We start from the raw sequence: 12363 nt of genomic DNA, 5'->3' as shown, positions 1-12363 counted from the left end.
GGATCGGCTGTTCATGGTCTCCACAGTGTCACCCGTGGGATGGGGTGCAATCGCTGATCCCACCACCCAGGATGACCCCAACTAATGCATGCACATGGGGCTAGAAGCTGACAGTCATAGAGACATAGAATATCAGGGTTGGAAGGGACCTCAGGAGGTCACCTAGTCCAACCCCTGCTCAAAGCAGGACCAAACCCAACTAAATCATCCCAGCCAGGGCTTTGTCAAGTGTGTGGTGTCTGTATGCAAATAGCCACTTACTGGTTACTGGCCCTTTAAGAAGATCTGGCCGAGGAACAGGGCCCCGGCCGCCCTACATTGGAAAATGGCGGCTCCCAGGGGAACTTCAGCAGCACCTTCGCCACCCACGTGACCGGAGAGCGCGCTCGCCGCCCTCTGGGCCCGCCCTCCCGAGGTCGCATCGGCGCTATGATTGGCAGCGGGGGCCCGGCAGCGGGCTGTGATTGGCGGCTGATGGCGCGAAGGGCGCGCGGCGCTGGAGCCGCACGCAGGGGGCAGGAAACAATAGAGCGGCGGCTGGCGGGGACGGAGGGAGGCGAGGAGCCGGCTGGCCGCACCGCCTGCACCGACGCCATGGCGGACAAGGAGGGTAGGCGAGCGCGCGGCGCCGACGCACAGGCCCCGGCCGGCCTGGGGCCCTTCCCGCCTCTCCGGGGCGGGGGCCGCTCGGCCCTTTCCCCGGCCTGCGCCGGGGGGGAGGGGCCCTGCTCCCGGTCCCCCTCCCCGCCCCCGATCCCCCTCCCCGCCCGCCGTGTCTTCCACGGAGCCGGTCCCCTGGTGCGAGGCCGCCCGCCCCGGAAGGGCTGGGGGTGGGGCCCCGCTCCCAGGCTGGCTGTTGTGGAGGCGGCCCCTGGGGTTGGGGGGCGGGGTCCGCCCCGGAGGGTGGGGGGAGCAGGCTGCGGGCCCCGTGTCGCGGGCAGGGGCAGGCCCGGTCCCTCGGGGGCACCAGCGTGTCAGCTGTTGGGCGCGCGCCGTCCCGGGAGGCGCCTGCTCCCGTAGGGCCCCCTAGTCTGGGGGCGTCAAATGGGGGGAGGGGGCGCCTCTCGGAGGTGCCCTCCTGGGGTTCACCGCCGCCCTCGTACGGGCACTGCCGAGTTCCTGCCCCTGTGAATGTCAGGACCTTCCGCACCCTCGGCACGATCACGCAAACTCCACTCACTCAACTGCTTCCTGGGGGCTGGGGTATCTAGGGGCGGGGTGGATTTCTTCCCTAGCCTCCTGCTGCGGCTCTTTCTGCCCCCATGTGAGGTGATTCTCTGGGGCATGTTTGTCCATTGAAGAACTTCCTACCGTCTGCGTACAGGGGTTTATGATTTGTGACTTCCCCAAGTCGCCCTTATCTAGTAGTTTAACTCTCAAGGGCCCCCAAAAACTCCTCTCCTGCACAAATGGAAATATCTTTGTACGGTCTAGATTCTAACCCCATTTTTACTATTGCATTTTTATAAGATTCCTGGATTGCTCAAACCTAGATAGTATGAAAGGAGGGAGATTTTGTTTTTAATGTTCAGTGAAAACACATTAAAGAAAAATGCCATTCTAAATGACAGAAAGCTTTATGCGTTACCTTTAAAGCAATTTTTAGTGAAGGGTGAGTTGCTAAGTAGATTCAACTCACCTGTCACGAGGAGATGCACAGGAATCTATTGGCTGACTTAGGGCTACATAGTCTTATTGGGGATATTTCTAGTATGAACTGAGCCTAGGCACTGCTCCTTTGTATTCCAGGCATATTTAATTTTTATTGCTACCTATATCTGTGTGATGAATTTTTATGTATTGGTTCTGGATTAGCCTTCTTTATCTGAAGAAAGAGAGGTGGTTGCATGTGCTGCAGGGGATTTTTAATCCAATAGTTGTCATTTTGGTAGAAGTATGGTCTATGTATCAGCAGTGTGACAGTGTAAGGCAGACAGCTAGTTGTTAAATGCACACTCATTGTCTTGTTGCCAGCTTATAAATGTACTTGTCCATATTAATTTTGTGCATTTAAAAAAAAAACTTTAGCAGCCTTTGATGATGCGGTGGAGGAGCGTGTGATCAATGAGGAATATAAAATTTGGAAAAAGAACACTCCTTTCCTGTATGATCTGGTAATGACCCATGCTCTGGAGTGGCCCAGCTTGACTGCTCAGTGGCTTCCTGATGTAACAAGGTAAATTGAGCTTCTTATTTTGAATGAGGAGGGAGAAGGTGACAGAAGAACAAATTTGTTATCACCTCTTATATTGCTGTGAGACTGTATAATTGCTGTCTTCCATGACCAGCTGTTTGTGCTCTTGCCTTATCAGTAGTGAGTTGAGGACTGTTATGGCGTGCAGAATGTTAGCCAATACCTCTGCTCCTTTTTGATTTAGAAATGAGCTTCTGTCTGACAGATTATTTTTTTTGCCTATATTCAAAATATCCTGTTGTTTTCTGCTCTTCTCCCTCCATCTGACAAAAGCTTCAGAGTAAAAGTAAACAGTTTACATATGTCCATTGCCTGCTTCTTTGTCTGCACACAACCACTGTCATCCCCTAAATTTCTGAGCCAATTTATTTTCCATCTGCTGCTTGCAGAAAGTGCTGATGAACCTCAAGGTTTTACTCCACTAGCAGCTCCTTAGGGGTATATCAGGGACACACTATAGAGGGGCAAAGAAAACAAGTATGGTAGGCTTTGGTGCTGTGGGGATTCCAGTATAGGATCTGGAAGCAAACTTGTTTGGAGTGAGGGGATTTCCTATCTGAGTAGGAGGGCAGGGACAATGCTAAAATGAATGGGTGGTTGTGTGTGTTTGTTTTTGTTTTGTAAGGGATAACTTCCAGGCAATGGTTCATTCTGATGAGCTGGTTACAGCTGTATCTCTCTCCCTTGATTCCTCATGTAATTTCATTTTGTTGTAGACCTGAAGGCAAAGATTTCAGTATTCACCGACTAGTCCTGGGGACCCACACTTCAGATGAACAAAACCATCTTGTGATAGCCAGTGTTCAGCTGCCCAATGATGATGCACAGTTTGATGCTTCACACTATGATAGTGAGAAAGGAGGTAAGAGACAAATGAGATGAACAAAGTGGAGTTCTAATCTTTTTCTCACTAGCTCTTGGCCTTTTCTTAGCTTTGGGTTTGTAAAGTACAGATATAAAATTAAAAACTCTTACACTATTTAATCATCAGGAAAGGATTCAGCTTCTCTCTCATGGATTTCTACACAGTACCTCTGTAATCCATATGCTACACTGAATGAAATTTAATTTTCACTTAGTAAAATGTAACCTTTTTTTCTTGTAACAGTGATGAAAAGAAAGGGGGAAAGGTTTATTGCAAAATGGTGGGGTACAACTGTATATCCATTATGAGACGACTGAATTCTACAGGTTGTCTTTTACATTGCATAAAGTATTCCTTTGTAGTGACTGTTTTCTTAACCTGGTGAAAGGGTCCTTTTCCCCTGCCTTAGAGGGGGTGTAATGTTTCAGATGTTCTCTTTAGTTTGAATCCTGCTGTCAATATTTGTGCCAGCCCCTTCACAACAAAAAGGATGATTGTACTTTGTCCAGTTAAATAGCCAAATACTTTGGGTTTGGATCCCATGTTTTCTGCAGCCTTGTTTGGCTGCCAGTGTTCCTACTTGTTATAAGGAATGGCTATTTTAGTCAGTTCAATCAATTGTTCTACATGACATAGATCATTCCCAATCCAGTTGTTTGCTGTGCACTTTCTTGCTAGAAGCCAGGATTGTGCAATTGGCATTCTGATCTTTGGACTTCTCAGTCTTGTTCATGAACAAGATTCTATCTAATAAAATACTTTATTTTAGTATTTTCCAGAAATGTTAAATCTCTGTGCTGCTTGTTTTCTCCTTTTCTCTTAATACTTTTTGTTTTTCATGATGGGTATGGAATCACAATAAAATTGCAATAAGTATTCAGATAATTGAGATGGGAAGTCTGTAGAAGTCTCTCTTCATCCCAAAACCTTTAATCGTGGTCCTAAAATGGTTTTAGTTTTAATTTAATGACTTTCACATTAGTGCCTCTTTCAAGGAATATACCGCACAATACTTGCTCTCAATTTCATATTCAGATGCTAAACACAGCTTCAAAAAGGCTATCACTGAATTTTTTTAGTCATCTGACTTTTTCTATAACCCTGATATACTTGCTACTACTCATTCTTCCACATGAGGCAGTATGGCCTATTGAACTGAGCACTAGACTAGAAGCCAAGAATGCTTGACCTAATCCTAGCTGTGGCACTAATGAATGCCTTGTCTAAATGCCCATGGCAAGACCTCATTTTGTGGCCTTGGGCAGGTTGCTTAATATAACCTTTCTACCTCAGTTCCACTCTGTAAAACAGAAATCTGTTTTCTATTATTGTCCATTTATCTTCTATTTTAAGCATATTTTTATTAGTTGTAAATGAGTGGAGCATAAACAAGAACTTTGTTTAATTTATTACAAGAACATTGACAAGGAATGTGAACTTTGTTAGTTATTTTTAATGTCCCAGTACTTTAAAGTACATTCATCACAAAAGAAAACCTTGCCATTTTACTGAGAGTTCAGTTGATAAGATTTATTGAATTGATAATTTCAGAGAAAGTTTAAAATTTTTAGATAGGAAAGTCTCATTTTTTGCATTCATGGGCCAGATTCCAATGTGGTTTCATTATCATTCAGAAATGGAAGAGAAATCTACTGTGAATCCATTCATAGGAGTAGGTAGATTGATGCCAACACTGTGGAAGAGAGGTCAGGAACTCTGTCCAGGGATTCTGTCACTCTGACATCTTTCTCATCTCTGGTCCCCTGCTGCCAGATCAATGGTGGTAGGTCCTATTCTCTTTCCTAGACTTGGGTTGCCTGCCATATTTTTCCTACAAGGTCCTGTATCTTCCTCAGGGAGCCTTGGGGGTAGGCTGAAGGCTGTATTGGTCCTGGCTGCAGAGGCAGGCTGAACTGTTGAACAACATTGTGCTGTAGCTCCAGGCCTTAAAGGACAGTATTATGCTTTGTTAAACAAAGTTTGGTACCATGTAACTGGGCAAGACTCAGACTGTTGTGTTTAGGAACAGATGTGTTCTAATCGATCTCCCAACATACATTACCTATTTGTAGAACAGGCTCTTTTAAAACTTAGTCTTGCACCTTCACCAGTAATACACTTGTCGTGAGTTTCTTAACTGAAATAATTAGCAGAGGGTTCTAGTAATAAACTGTCTTGGGGGTGGTTTGGGAGCTAGTTTAGAGTCCTGATGTATGGATGTAACAACAACAAATACATTTCAAAATGAAGTATTCGAAAACCAGCTTCTCCTGGCTTATTTTCTGCGAATATTGCTTCAGAACAATGTATTGTCCTGTAATCCATGTGGATATTTCTTGTTGAGTTCTCGTATTCTGATTTGAATGACCTGCTCAGTTCACTATTAACAGCTATCTGTTTCTTATTTCCAGAGTTTGGAGGCTTTGGATCTGTTAGTGGGAAAATTGAAATTGAAATAAAGATCAATCATGAAGGAGAAGTGAACAGAGCACGCTACATGCCCCAAAATCCATGCATCATTGCCACAAAGACTCCATCCAGCGATGTCCTGGTCTTTGACTACACCAAACACCCCTCTAAACCAGGTGTCTGTTGCTCTGTCTCTTACCATAGTCCAAAGCTGAGCAAAATTCTAGTGGATAGGCCTTATGAATTTTTTTTTTTGGCGGGGGGGGGGAGTGGTTAGAAGAAAGGGTGAAACAGCCCAATAGAAGCATAAGGGTTTTTGTGGGATACATCTTGTTTTTAACTCTTAGAATTAAAACTGACTTTTGTTTCTTGCGTAGAAGACTTCTCCAAGGAACTAGTTGATGTGTGCCACCAGTGGCTGCCTCACTGCATGCTTTGTCATGTCTTGTTTAGAATGTAACTTTTAAATATTTATGTATTGGCTGAATGGAGCACCCCTAGCAGTTCCTCACTAAGGCAGTGGTGGGAGTTCACCTGTTGTGGTAATGGAGGATGCTCAGTGGCCAGTTGGAAGCTGTTTTGTTTGCTAGGTGGCTGAGCTGCTGTCCTGGCTAACTGCAATGTAAAATTATTAGCAAACAGCCTAGGCAAAGTTGGGAGGAGTAGCCTTAAAAACTAGTTTGGACTCTCTCTTGGGAGAAGCAGAGGAAGATCATTGCTAATTACAAAATGAGTGGATTTTGGAAGCTTAATTGAAAACAGACCCTACTAATGCAATTAGGAGAATTACCAGAATAGTAATTGAGGGTTACATTGCACCATCCAGCCTGACAAATTACTTCTTGACTTACAGGTTGTAGACAGGGAGCAAAGACTGTCTTTATGTTTTTACAGCACCTTAGAGTAATGGAACCCTGATCCAGAATGGAGCTCCTCAGTAATAAATGTTTGAAATATAATTCCTCCTTTTAGCAGCTAAAAAAATATTAGTTCTAACACTTTGCTTTAGCCTTGTAGATTGTCTTGGTGCATTCTACTGCTTTTCTTAAAAATGAAACGGTCCTACTGCTGGAGAAAATAATCAAGAGACTAAAGTGGGAATCCTATTTAAAATGTGAAAGCAACGCTTGTGGAAGAACCACAGAATTCTTGTCATTGTGCTCCATGATGGGCTTGCATTAATGGAGTTGTTAGGAACTGAAGTTTTCTGACATTACCTTTGCAGACCCTTCTGGAGAGTGTAATCCTGATCTTCGTCTTCGTGGACACCAAAAGGAAGGCTATGGACTATCATGGAATCCAAATCTGAGTGGGCATTTGCTTAGTGCTTCTGATGATCATGTGAGTATTGTAAATGAATGTAAAATGCCGGCTGTGCTTTAGTTGATTAACTATTGCTTTTTTGGGGGTGGGTGGGGGGAGGTGAGGAGAGTTCCTCTATCTTAAAGATACACTTTTTCTTTAAGACCATCTGCTTGTGGGATATTAGCGCTGTTCCGAAGGAAGGTAAAGTGGTGGATGCAAAGACCATCTTTACAGGGCATACAGCAGTAGTGGAAGATGTATCTTGGCACCTGCTCCACGAATCTCTTTTTGGATCTGTTGCTGATGATCAGAAGCTCATGATGTAAGTGGGTAGTATCCTTATTTGTAAAGTTGGGGACATTCCCCCTTTCTCGTGCCATTGGACAGAAAAAGTTTATATCCCATCACGTTTCCTTTCTTTGTAGTTGGGACACCCGGTCAAACAACACCTCTAAACCCAGCCACTCTGTGGATGCTCACACAGCTGAAGTGAACTGCCTCTCTTTCAATCCCTATAGTGAGTTTATTCTGGCTACAGGATCAGCTGATAAGGTATGGTCTGTCTTGAATGTGGACAGATGACATCCCTTAAGCTCATGTTCACACAACTATATATTGCTAACTCTGCTAAAAGTATCTCTTGACTTAATTTTATTTTTCCATTTTCTTGAATAGACTGTTGCTTTATGGGATCTGAGAAACCTAAAACTGAAGCTGCATTCCTTTGAATCTCATAAAGATGAAATATTTCAGGTACAGTAAAATATCTTTTTATGGAATTACTTTGATTTTTGTTTCCTGCAGTTGAGGACACTGACATCCTGCACAATATTAAAATTCGTCCATTTAGTTCCTTTCTTTCCACTGTTTTTAGTACTAAGGATATTAAAAACTTGTGGCGGTTTTAGCTCATCTTTGTGATTCTCCCCACAGTAACTAGTTGCAGTGAGGAGCTCCATAGATAGTGAGCTCTCTAAATGTGGGAGAATACCAAACCCTTAAGGGAGTTAATAAAATGATTGGCAGACTGGAACAGGTTAGATGAGAGGTAGCTTTAATGGCCGTTCCTCATTATCACTAGAAGAGTGAAATGTTAGCAATACAGAGTACAAATAAATTATTCATTGTGGTAGACAGAAACAAGGCAGTGTGCTGAAACGGCTGCAGCATGTTCATCATCTGGATTTGTCCCTCAAGGAAAGCTGCACCTTCATAGAGTACAAACTGGTGACCAATAATGGGGATCTTCAGGATCAGCTAGAGACAGGGAGCAATTGGGAAAGCAGGACATCTTTTTAGACAGACTAGCATCTTCAGCATCAGAAGAGATGGCAGGTGAAGATAATTGTCCAAGAGCAGCAAAATGGAAGACTGATTTGAAAGAAAAGAATATGCAGGGGTTTGTTGGGTAAGATGATTGCTATCATTGAGAACTATAACTGCTTCTAAATAGAACACTTGATGGCGCTTACATGCACTGTTGGAAGATATGTGCTTAGAACCCTAATCTCTTCCCTCAACCTCTGGCCCAGTTATCAGATTAAGTAGTATTCCCAGGAATAGTTTGTTTTCCAATTGGAGGCAGTAACTCTAGTATTTGGGCTGGTATAAACAGGATTGTGGGATTTATTCCTTTTCCCTCTGGTCTGCTTTTTTTTTTTGTGCTCCATGTAATCTTGCCTCCTATTTCACATGAGTGCATGGTTTGTGTAAGTGTAACCCTTGGAGGATACAGTGGTTTTTCAGTAAGCATCCCACATGAGAAGGAAGATTGGATGTTGCAGCTCCATGGAGTCTGAGCACATCACCTCATTCATGCTTTAGGCATGCAGTCATGAGTGTTCACAAGCCTCTCTTCCATGTAAAAGCATTATCAATGGAAAATTCATATTTTGAATTGATGCATTTACATTTTGAAGTTGGAAAACCGCATTCATGAGATAAAGCAGATGTCTCTCCACTAACTGTCTCACGCATCGCTTCTTAAGATTCATCGCCTTTCTGATGTGTGCTCTTGTGCAGGTTCAGTGGTCTCCTCATAATGAAACTATTTTGGCCTCCAGTGGTACTGACCGCAGGCTAAATGTCTGGGACTTGAGGTAAGTCCTAAACTGACAATGTTACTTGCTATTGTCTTTCCTGAATCAATTCCCTTGTGTCCTATGAAAAATCTGTTTACATTTTGTTCTTGTTTCTACTACAGTAAAATTGGAGAAGAGCAGTCCCCTGAAGATGCAGAGGATGGCCCACCGGAGCTGTTGGTAAGTTTCCCAAACCATAACACTGGATCTGACGTGCTCTCCATCTCTGCACTGTAGACCTGAATGCTCTGCCCTTTTTTTTTGTTGTTTTTTCCCCAATACTAGTTTATTCATGGTGGTCACACTGCAAAGATATCTGATTTCTCCTGGAATCCCAATGAACCCTGGGTAATTTGTTCTGTATCAGAAGACAATATTATGCAAGTCTGGCAAATGGTAAGGTTCTCTGTGGTTTGTGTGTGTGTGTGGGGGGGGTTGTTTTAGTGGCTGTGTGGGAAATTACACTATCTCAGATCTATTGAGCAGAGTAGAATTCCCTGCTCTGATACAGACTTGTTGTGCAGCCTTCGCCAAGGCTGCATGGAAACACTGAAGTTGGTTTAGGTTTTGTTTGTAAAAAAACAAACATTAAAGAAACTACTTCATGTCTCTCAATTCCAAAAATGTGTGTTTTTGGGAGGATATAAACATTCCCTTCCAGTATTTGGAACCCACACATTATATTAGTGTGTGAGAGCCAAAGGAGAAGTTGAAATCTGATCGAACATTGTCCAAAGTGAGTGAAATGCTTACAAATGGTAAATAGAATAAATGGGGCTAGGGAAATTTTAATTTTATATTTTACGTAACTCCAGTTAGAAGCATAGGAAAAGAAACGAGTGTTTTTAAGTGACTTATACCCTGACAGTTGCTTTTTCACCTCCTGTTTATCTACCCATAAATGGGTGAAATATCAACTTCGCAGGGGCTTTGGTATGATAGTGTTGAAGATCTTTGAGATCTTCTGAAAGGCACTTACTGAGTGTAGAAAAAAGTGTAAAAAAAAAAAAAAGGGAGGGGGGGGTAAGGGTTCTTTTCCATATATTGTCTTTAAAATACAGTGGGATTCTTAGTGATCTTCACTTACAGTTAAGGAGGCAAGTCCCTAATTGTGTATTTATGTACAAACTACAGTCTCCATAATGAGCTTTTGTTTAAGGAAATACTGTGGAAAACATGACCATTACGAGACGGTTCAGTCGTATTTATAGTAACACTTCTGTAAATGCTAAATGGCCTTGAGGGATCTAGGATGAGAGCTCAGTATGTGGAGATGAGCAACTGCTAGAACTGCAGTCCTTGGGAGTGCTCCGATTGAATCCCTTTAACTCGGATGAATGTTGTCCTGTTAAGTGCAACAAAGAGTCCTGTGGCGCTTTATAGACTAACAGATGTATTGGAGCATAAGTTTGACAAAGTGAGTATTCACCCACGAAAGCTTATGTTCCAATTCATCTGTTAGTCTATAAGGTGCCACAGGACTCTGTTGCTTTTTACAGATCCAGACTAACATGGCTACCCCACTGATACTTGTCCTGTTAAGTGTTTCTCCAATTCCCCATCCCCTATATCTGTCTTGCAGGCTGAGAACATATATAATGATGAAGACCCTGAAGGAAGTGTGGATCCAGAAGGTCAAGGGTCCTAGATGACTGACCTTTTACTGTTTTTAGTCCTCTTTCCCTCTCTTCCCTTCCAGCCCTGATATTGACTTAACACTGGTTTTGAGACACACACAGACTTTTGTGTTCAGCCTTCGTTATGTAGATACCATCAACAATGCTTTTAACTCCAACAGTGAGGACTCTGACTTAAGGACTTGGCCAAACTGAGCTGGTACTGTGCGATAGCTCTTTGTTTAAATTTCCTACAGAAGCTGCTTGTGTATCGAACTGGCCTCAGATGCCTTCATGAAGTGGAAAAAAACCTCACTTTTCTTTTTCTTCTGCTTAAATGCTTAAGCTGCAGGTTTTTCTGGCTAACTTTAACCAAGGTTTGAGGGATGGAGCCACCTAAGTGTGTGCCTGAGATGATGCAGTTCATATGTTGCAAGAGGTTTTAATCTGTGAGCAGTTGATAAGTGGAGAGTGGAATCTCTTGTCCTTTTTTTGGTAAAACTCAGACTGTCGGGATCCTTTTAGTCTGTGTGCCAGTATTTTCAAGTGCAGATTCTGACTTCAACCAGAACTAGAGTTCTTTCCTTAATTCTGGGTTTTCACTTTCTCTTCCCCCATCCTTCCCCTTCTGGTGGGCAACACAGAATTTTGGATACGGTAGCTATTCCTGCAGATCATTGTTCATCACCCATGTAGTTTGCTCTATTGTGTGTTCTTGAGCTGTGTTTTCATATTATATTTTCTTTCCTTTCTGTGAAATGGTTTTTAAAACTTGGGACCACCAAGTTGTAAAGTTGTATGTTTTTACCAGGCTGATGTACCACAGACGGCATGCCCAGTAATCTGAAAACACCATTGGTAGTTGGTATATGTAAAACAAAATATTAACTAAATGTGGATGAGCTACTTTATTTTGTTTTTTTTAGGAGTTAGTCCTTGACCACTAACTTCTGCACATCTCCCACTAGGGTGCCCTGTTCCACCAGTAGGTTGTTACTCTCCATGACTAATTATGTGTAAGTGCTTCAGATGGAATAAATTGTTTTTCTACATAAATGGTGTGCAGCTTTTGATTTTTGTGTGTGTGTGAAGCTTATCTTCAGGAAAAGTGCATTCTCAAGGCAAAATTGTACCTCTTACAATAGAGGTGCTTTCTGAGCAGTAGTGTGTGGAGGCATTATACCTTCTAGGAGGTGCTTTAAAAGGTGTGACCCGCAAATGGTGCCAGGAGAATGCTGGTGTGTAGGAGCCCAGTACCATGGCTTCTCCACATCAACCTCTGGGGCTATTAGCATTGGCAGCAGTACCACATATTATCTTCTCTGTGCCCCCTTCAGCCAAAACATGGCTGTGGTGATAGGGGAGGAATGAAGGGTGCTTTCTTGCCCATTCCTTCTAGAGTACATGTACAGAGCTATCCATAATTTAGCCTTTAGAAAGTTCTTCTGTTCACACCCTCTCAAGGACAAAGTTCTAATGGTGTGGCAGCCTTGGGCGGGGAGAGTCCAGAATCTTGATATCCGTGAGGTCAAAACATAAAATTTAAGGTTACGTAGCATGGATTGCCTTTTTATATAAGGCTTTGTGGCTCTGATTCATTCAACATTAAGGCAAAGCTTGGCCTTCAAGAAATGGAGCAGACTGAGGTGTAATTCTGAAAAGGGGTTACTGCAGAGTCTGAATCACCCCAGGTGCTTTGAGAGGGGCTGTGTCTACACTACAGATGCTGTGGTGGTGCTGCTGCTGTAGTGCCATGGTGTAGATACTTGCTACAGTGATGGAAAGGGGTTCTCTATTGCTGTAGTTAATTCACCCCTCCAACAGGCAGTAACTAGGTTGATGGAATAATTCTTCTGTTGACTGAACTGTGTCTACAGTAGGGCTTAGAGGTGT

General features: G+C 43.2%; 1 protein-coding gene across 2 annotated transcripts; it reads left to right on the top strand.

The window, feature by feature from the left end:
* The first annotated feature begins 457 nt into the window (after positions 1-457).
* Positions 458-11526, top strand: RBBP4 (RB binding protein 4, chromatin remodeling factor). Of its 2 annotated transcripts, none has more exons than XM_044997696.1 (12): positions 458-610; positions 2029-2176; positions 2911-3056; positions 5471-5644; positions 6694-6809; positions 6935-7095; positions 7199-7325; positions 7449-7526; positions 8796-8872; positions 8977-9034; positions 9140-9250; positions 10437-11526. In XM_044997696.1, the coding sequence occupies exons 1-12, from the start codon at positions 475-477 to the stop codon at positions 10500-10502; spliced, it is 1398 nt and encodes a 465-aa protein (XP_044853631.1). In that variant the 5' UTR covers positions 458-474; the 3' UTR covers positions 10503-11526. The 2 variants fall into 2 exon arrangements, with proteins under 2 accessions (XP_044853631.1, XP_044853632.1); XM_044997697.1 differs by having other exon boundaries at positions 472-610; positions 2032-2176.
* The last annotated feature ends 837 nt before the right edge of the window (positions 11527-12363 follow it).

This window comes from Mauremys mutica, chromosome 23 (assembly GCF_020497125.1).
Source record: "Mauremys mutica isolate MM-2020 ecotype Southern chromosome 23, ASM2049712v1, whole genome shotgun sequence".
In the NCBI taxonomy this organism is placed as follows: Eukaryota; Metazoa; Chordata; order Testudines; family Geoemydidae; genus Mauremys; species Mauremys mutica.
Note: the sequence above shows the minus strand (reverse complement) of the source record. Positions and strands in the feature narration are given on the sequence as shown.

Excerpts from the sequence above, each read along its gene's own strand:
- RBBP4 (XM_044997696.1), top strand. The coding sequence starts at position 475 with ATGGCGCGAAGGGCGCGCGGCGCTGGAGCCGCACGCAGGGGGCAGGAA. Across the intron at positions 7,096-7,198 it reads GATGATCAGAAGCTCATGAT|TTGGGACACCCGGTCAAACA; the intron begins GTAAGTGGGTAG and ends CTTTCTTTGTAG. Across the intron at positions 7,527-8,795 it reads ATAAAGATGAAATATTTCAG|GTTCAGTGGTCTCCTCATAA; the intron begins GTACAGTAAAAT and ends GCTCTTGTGCAG.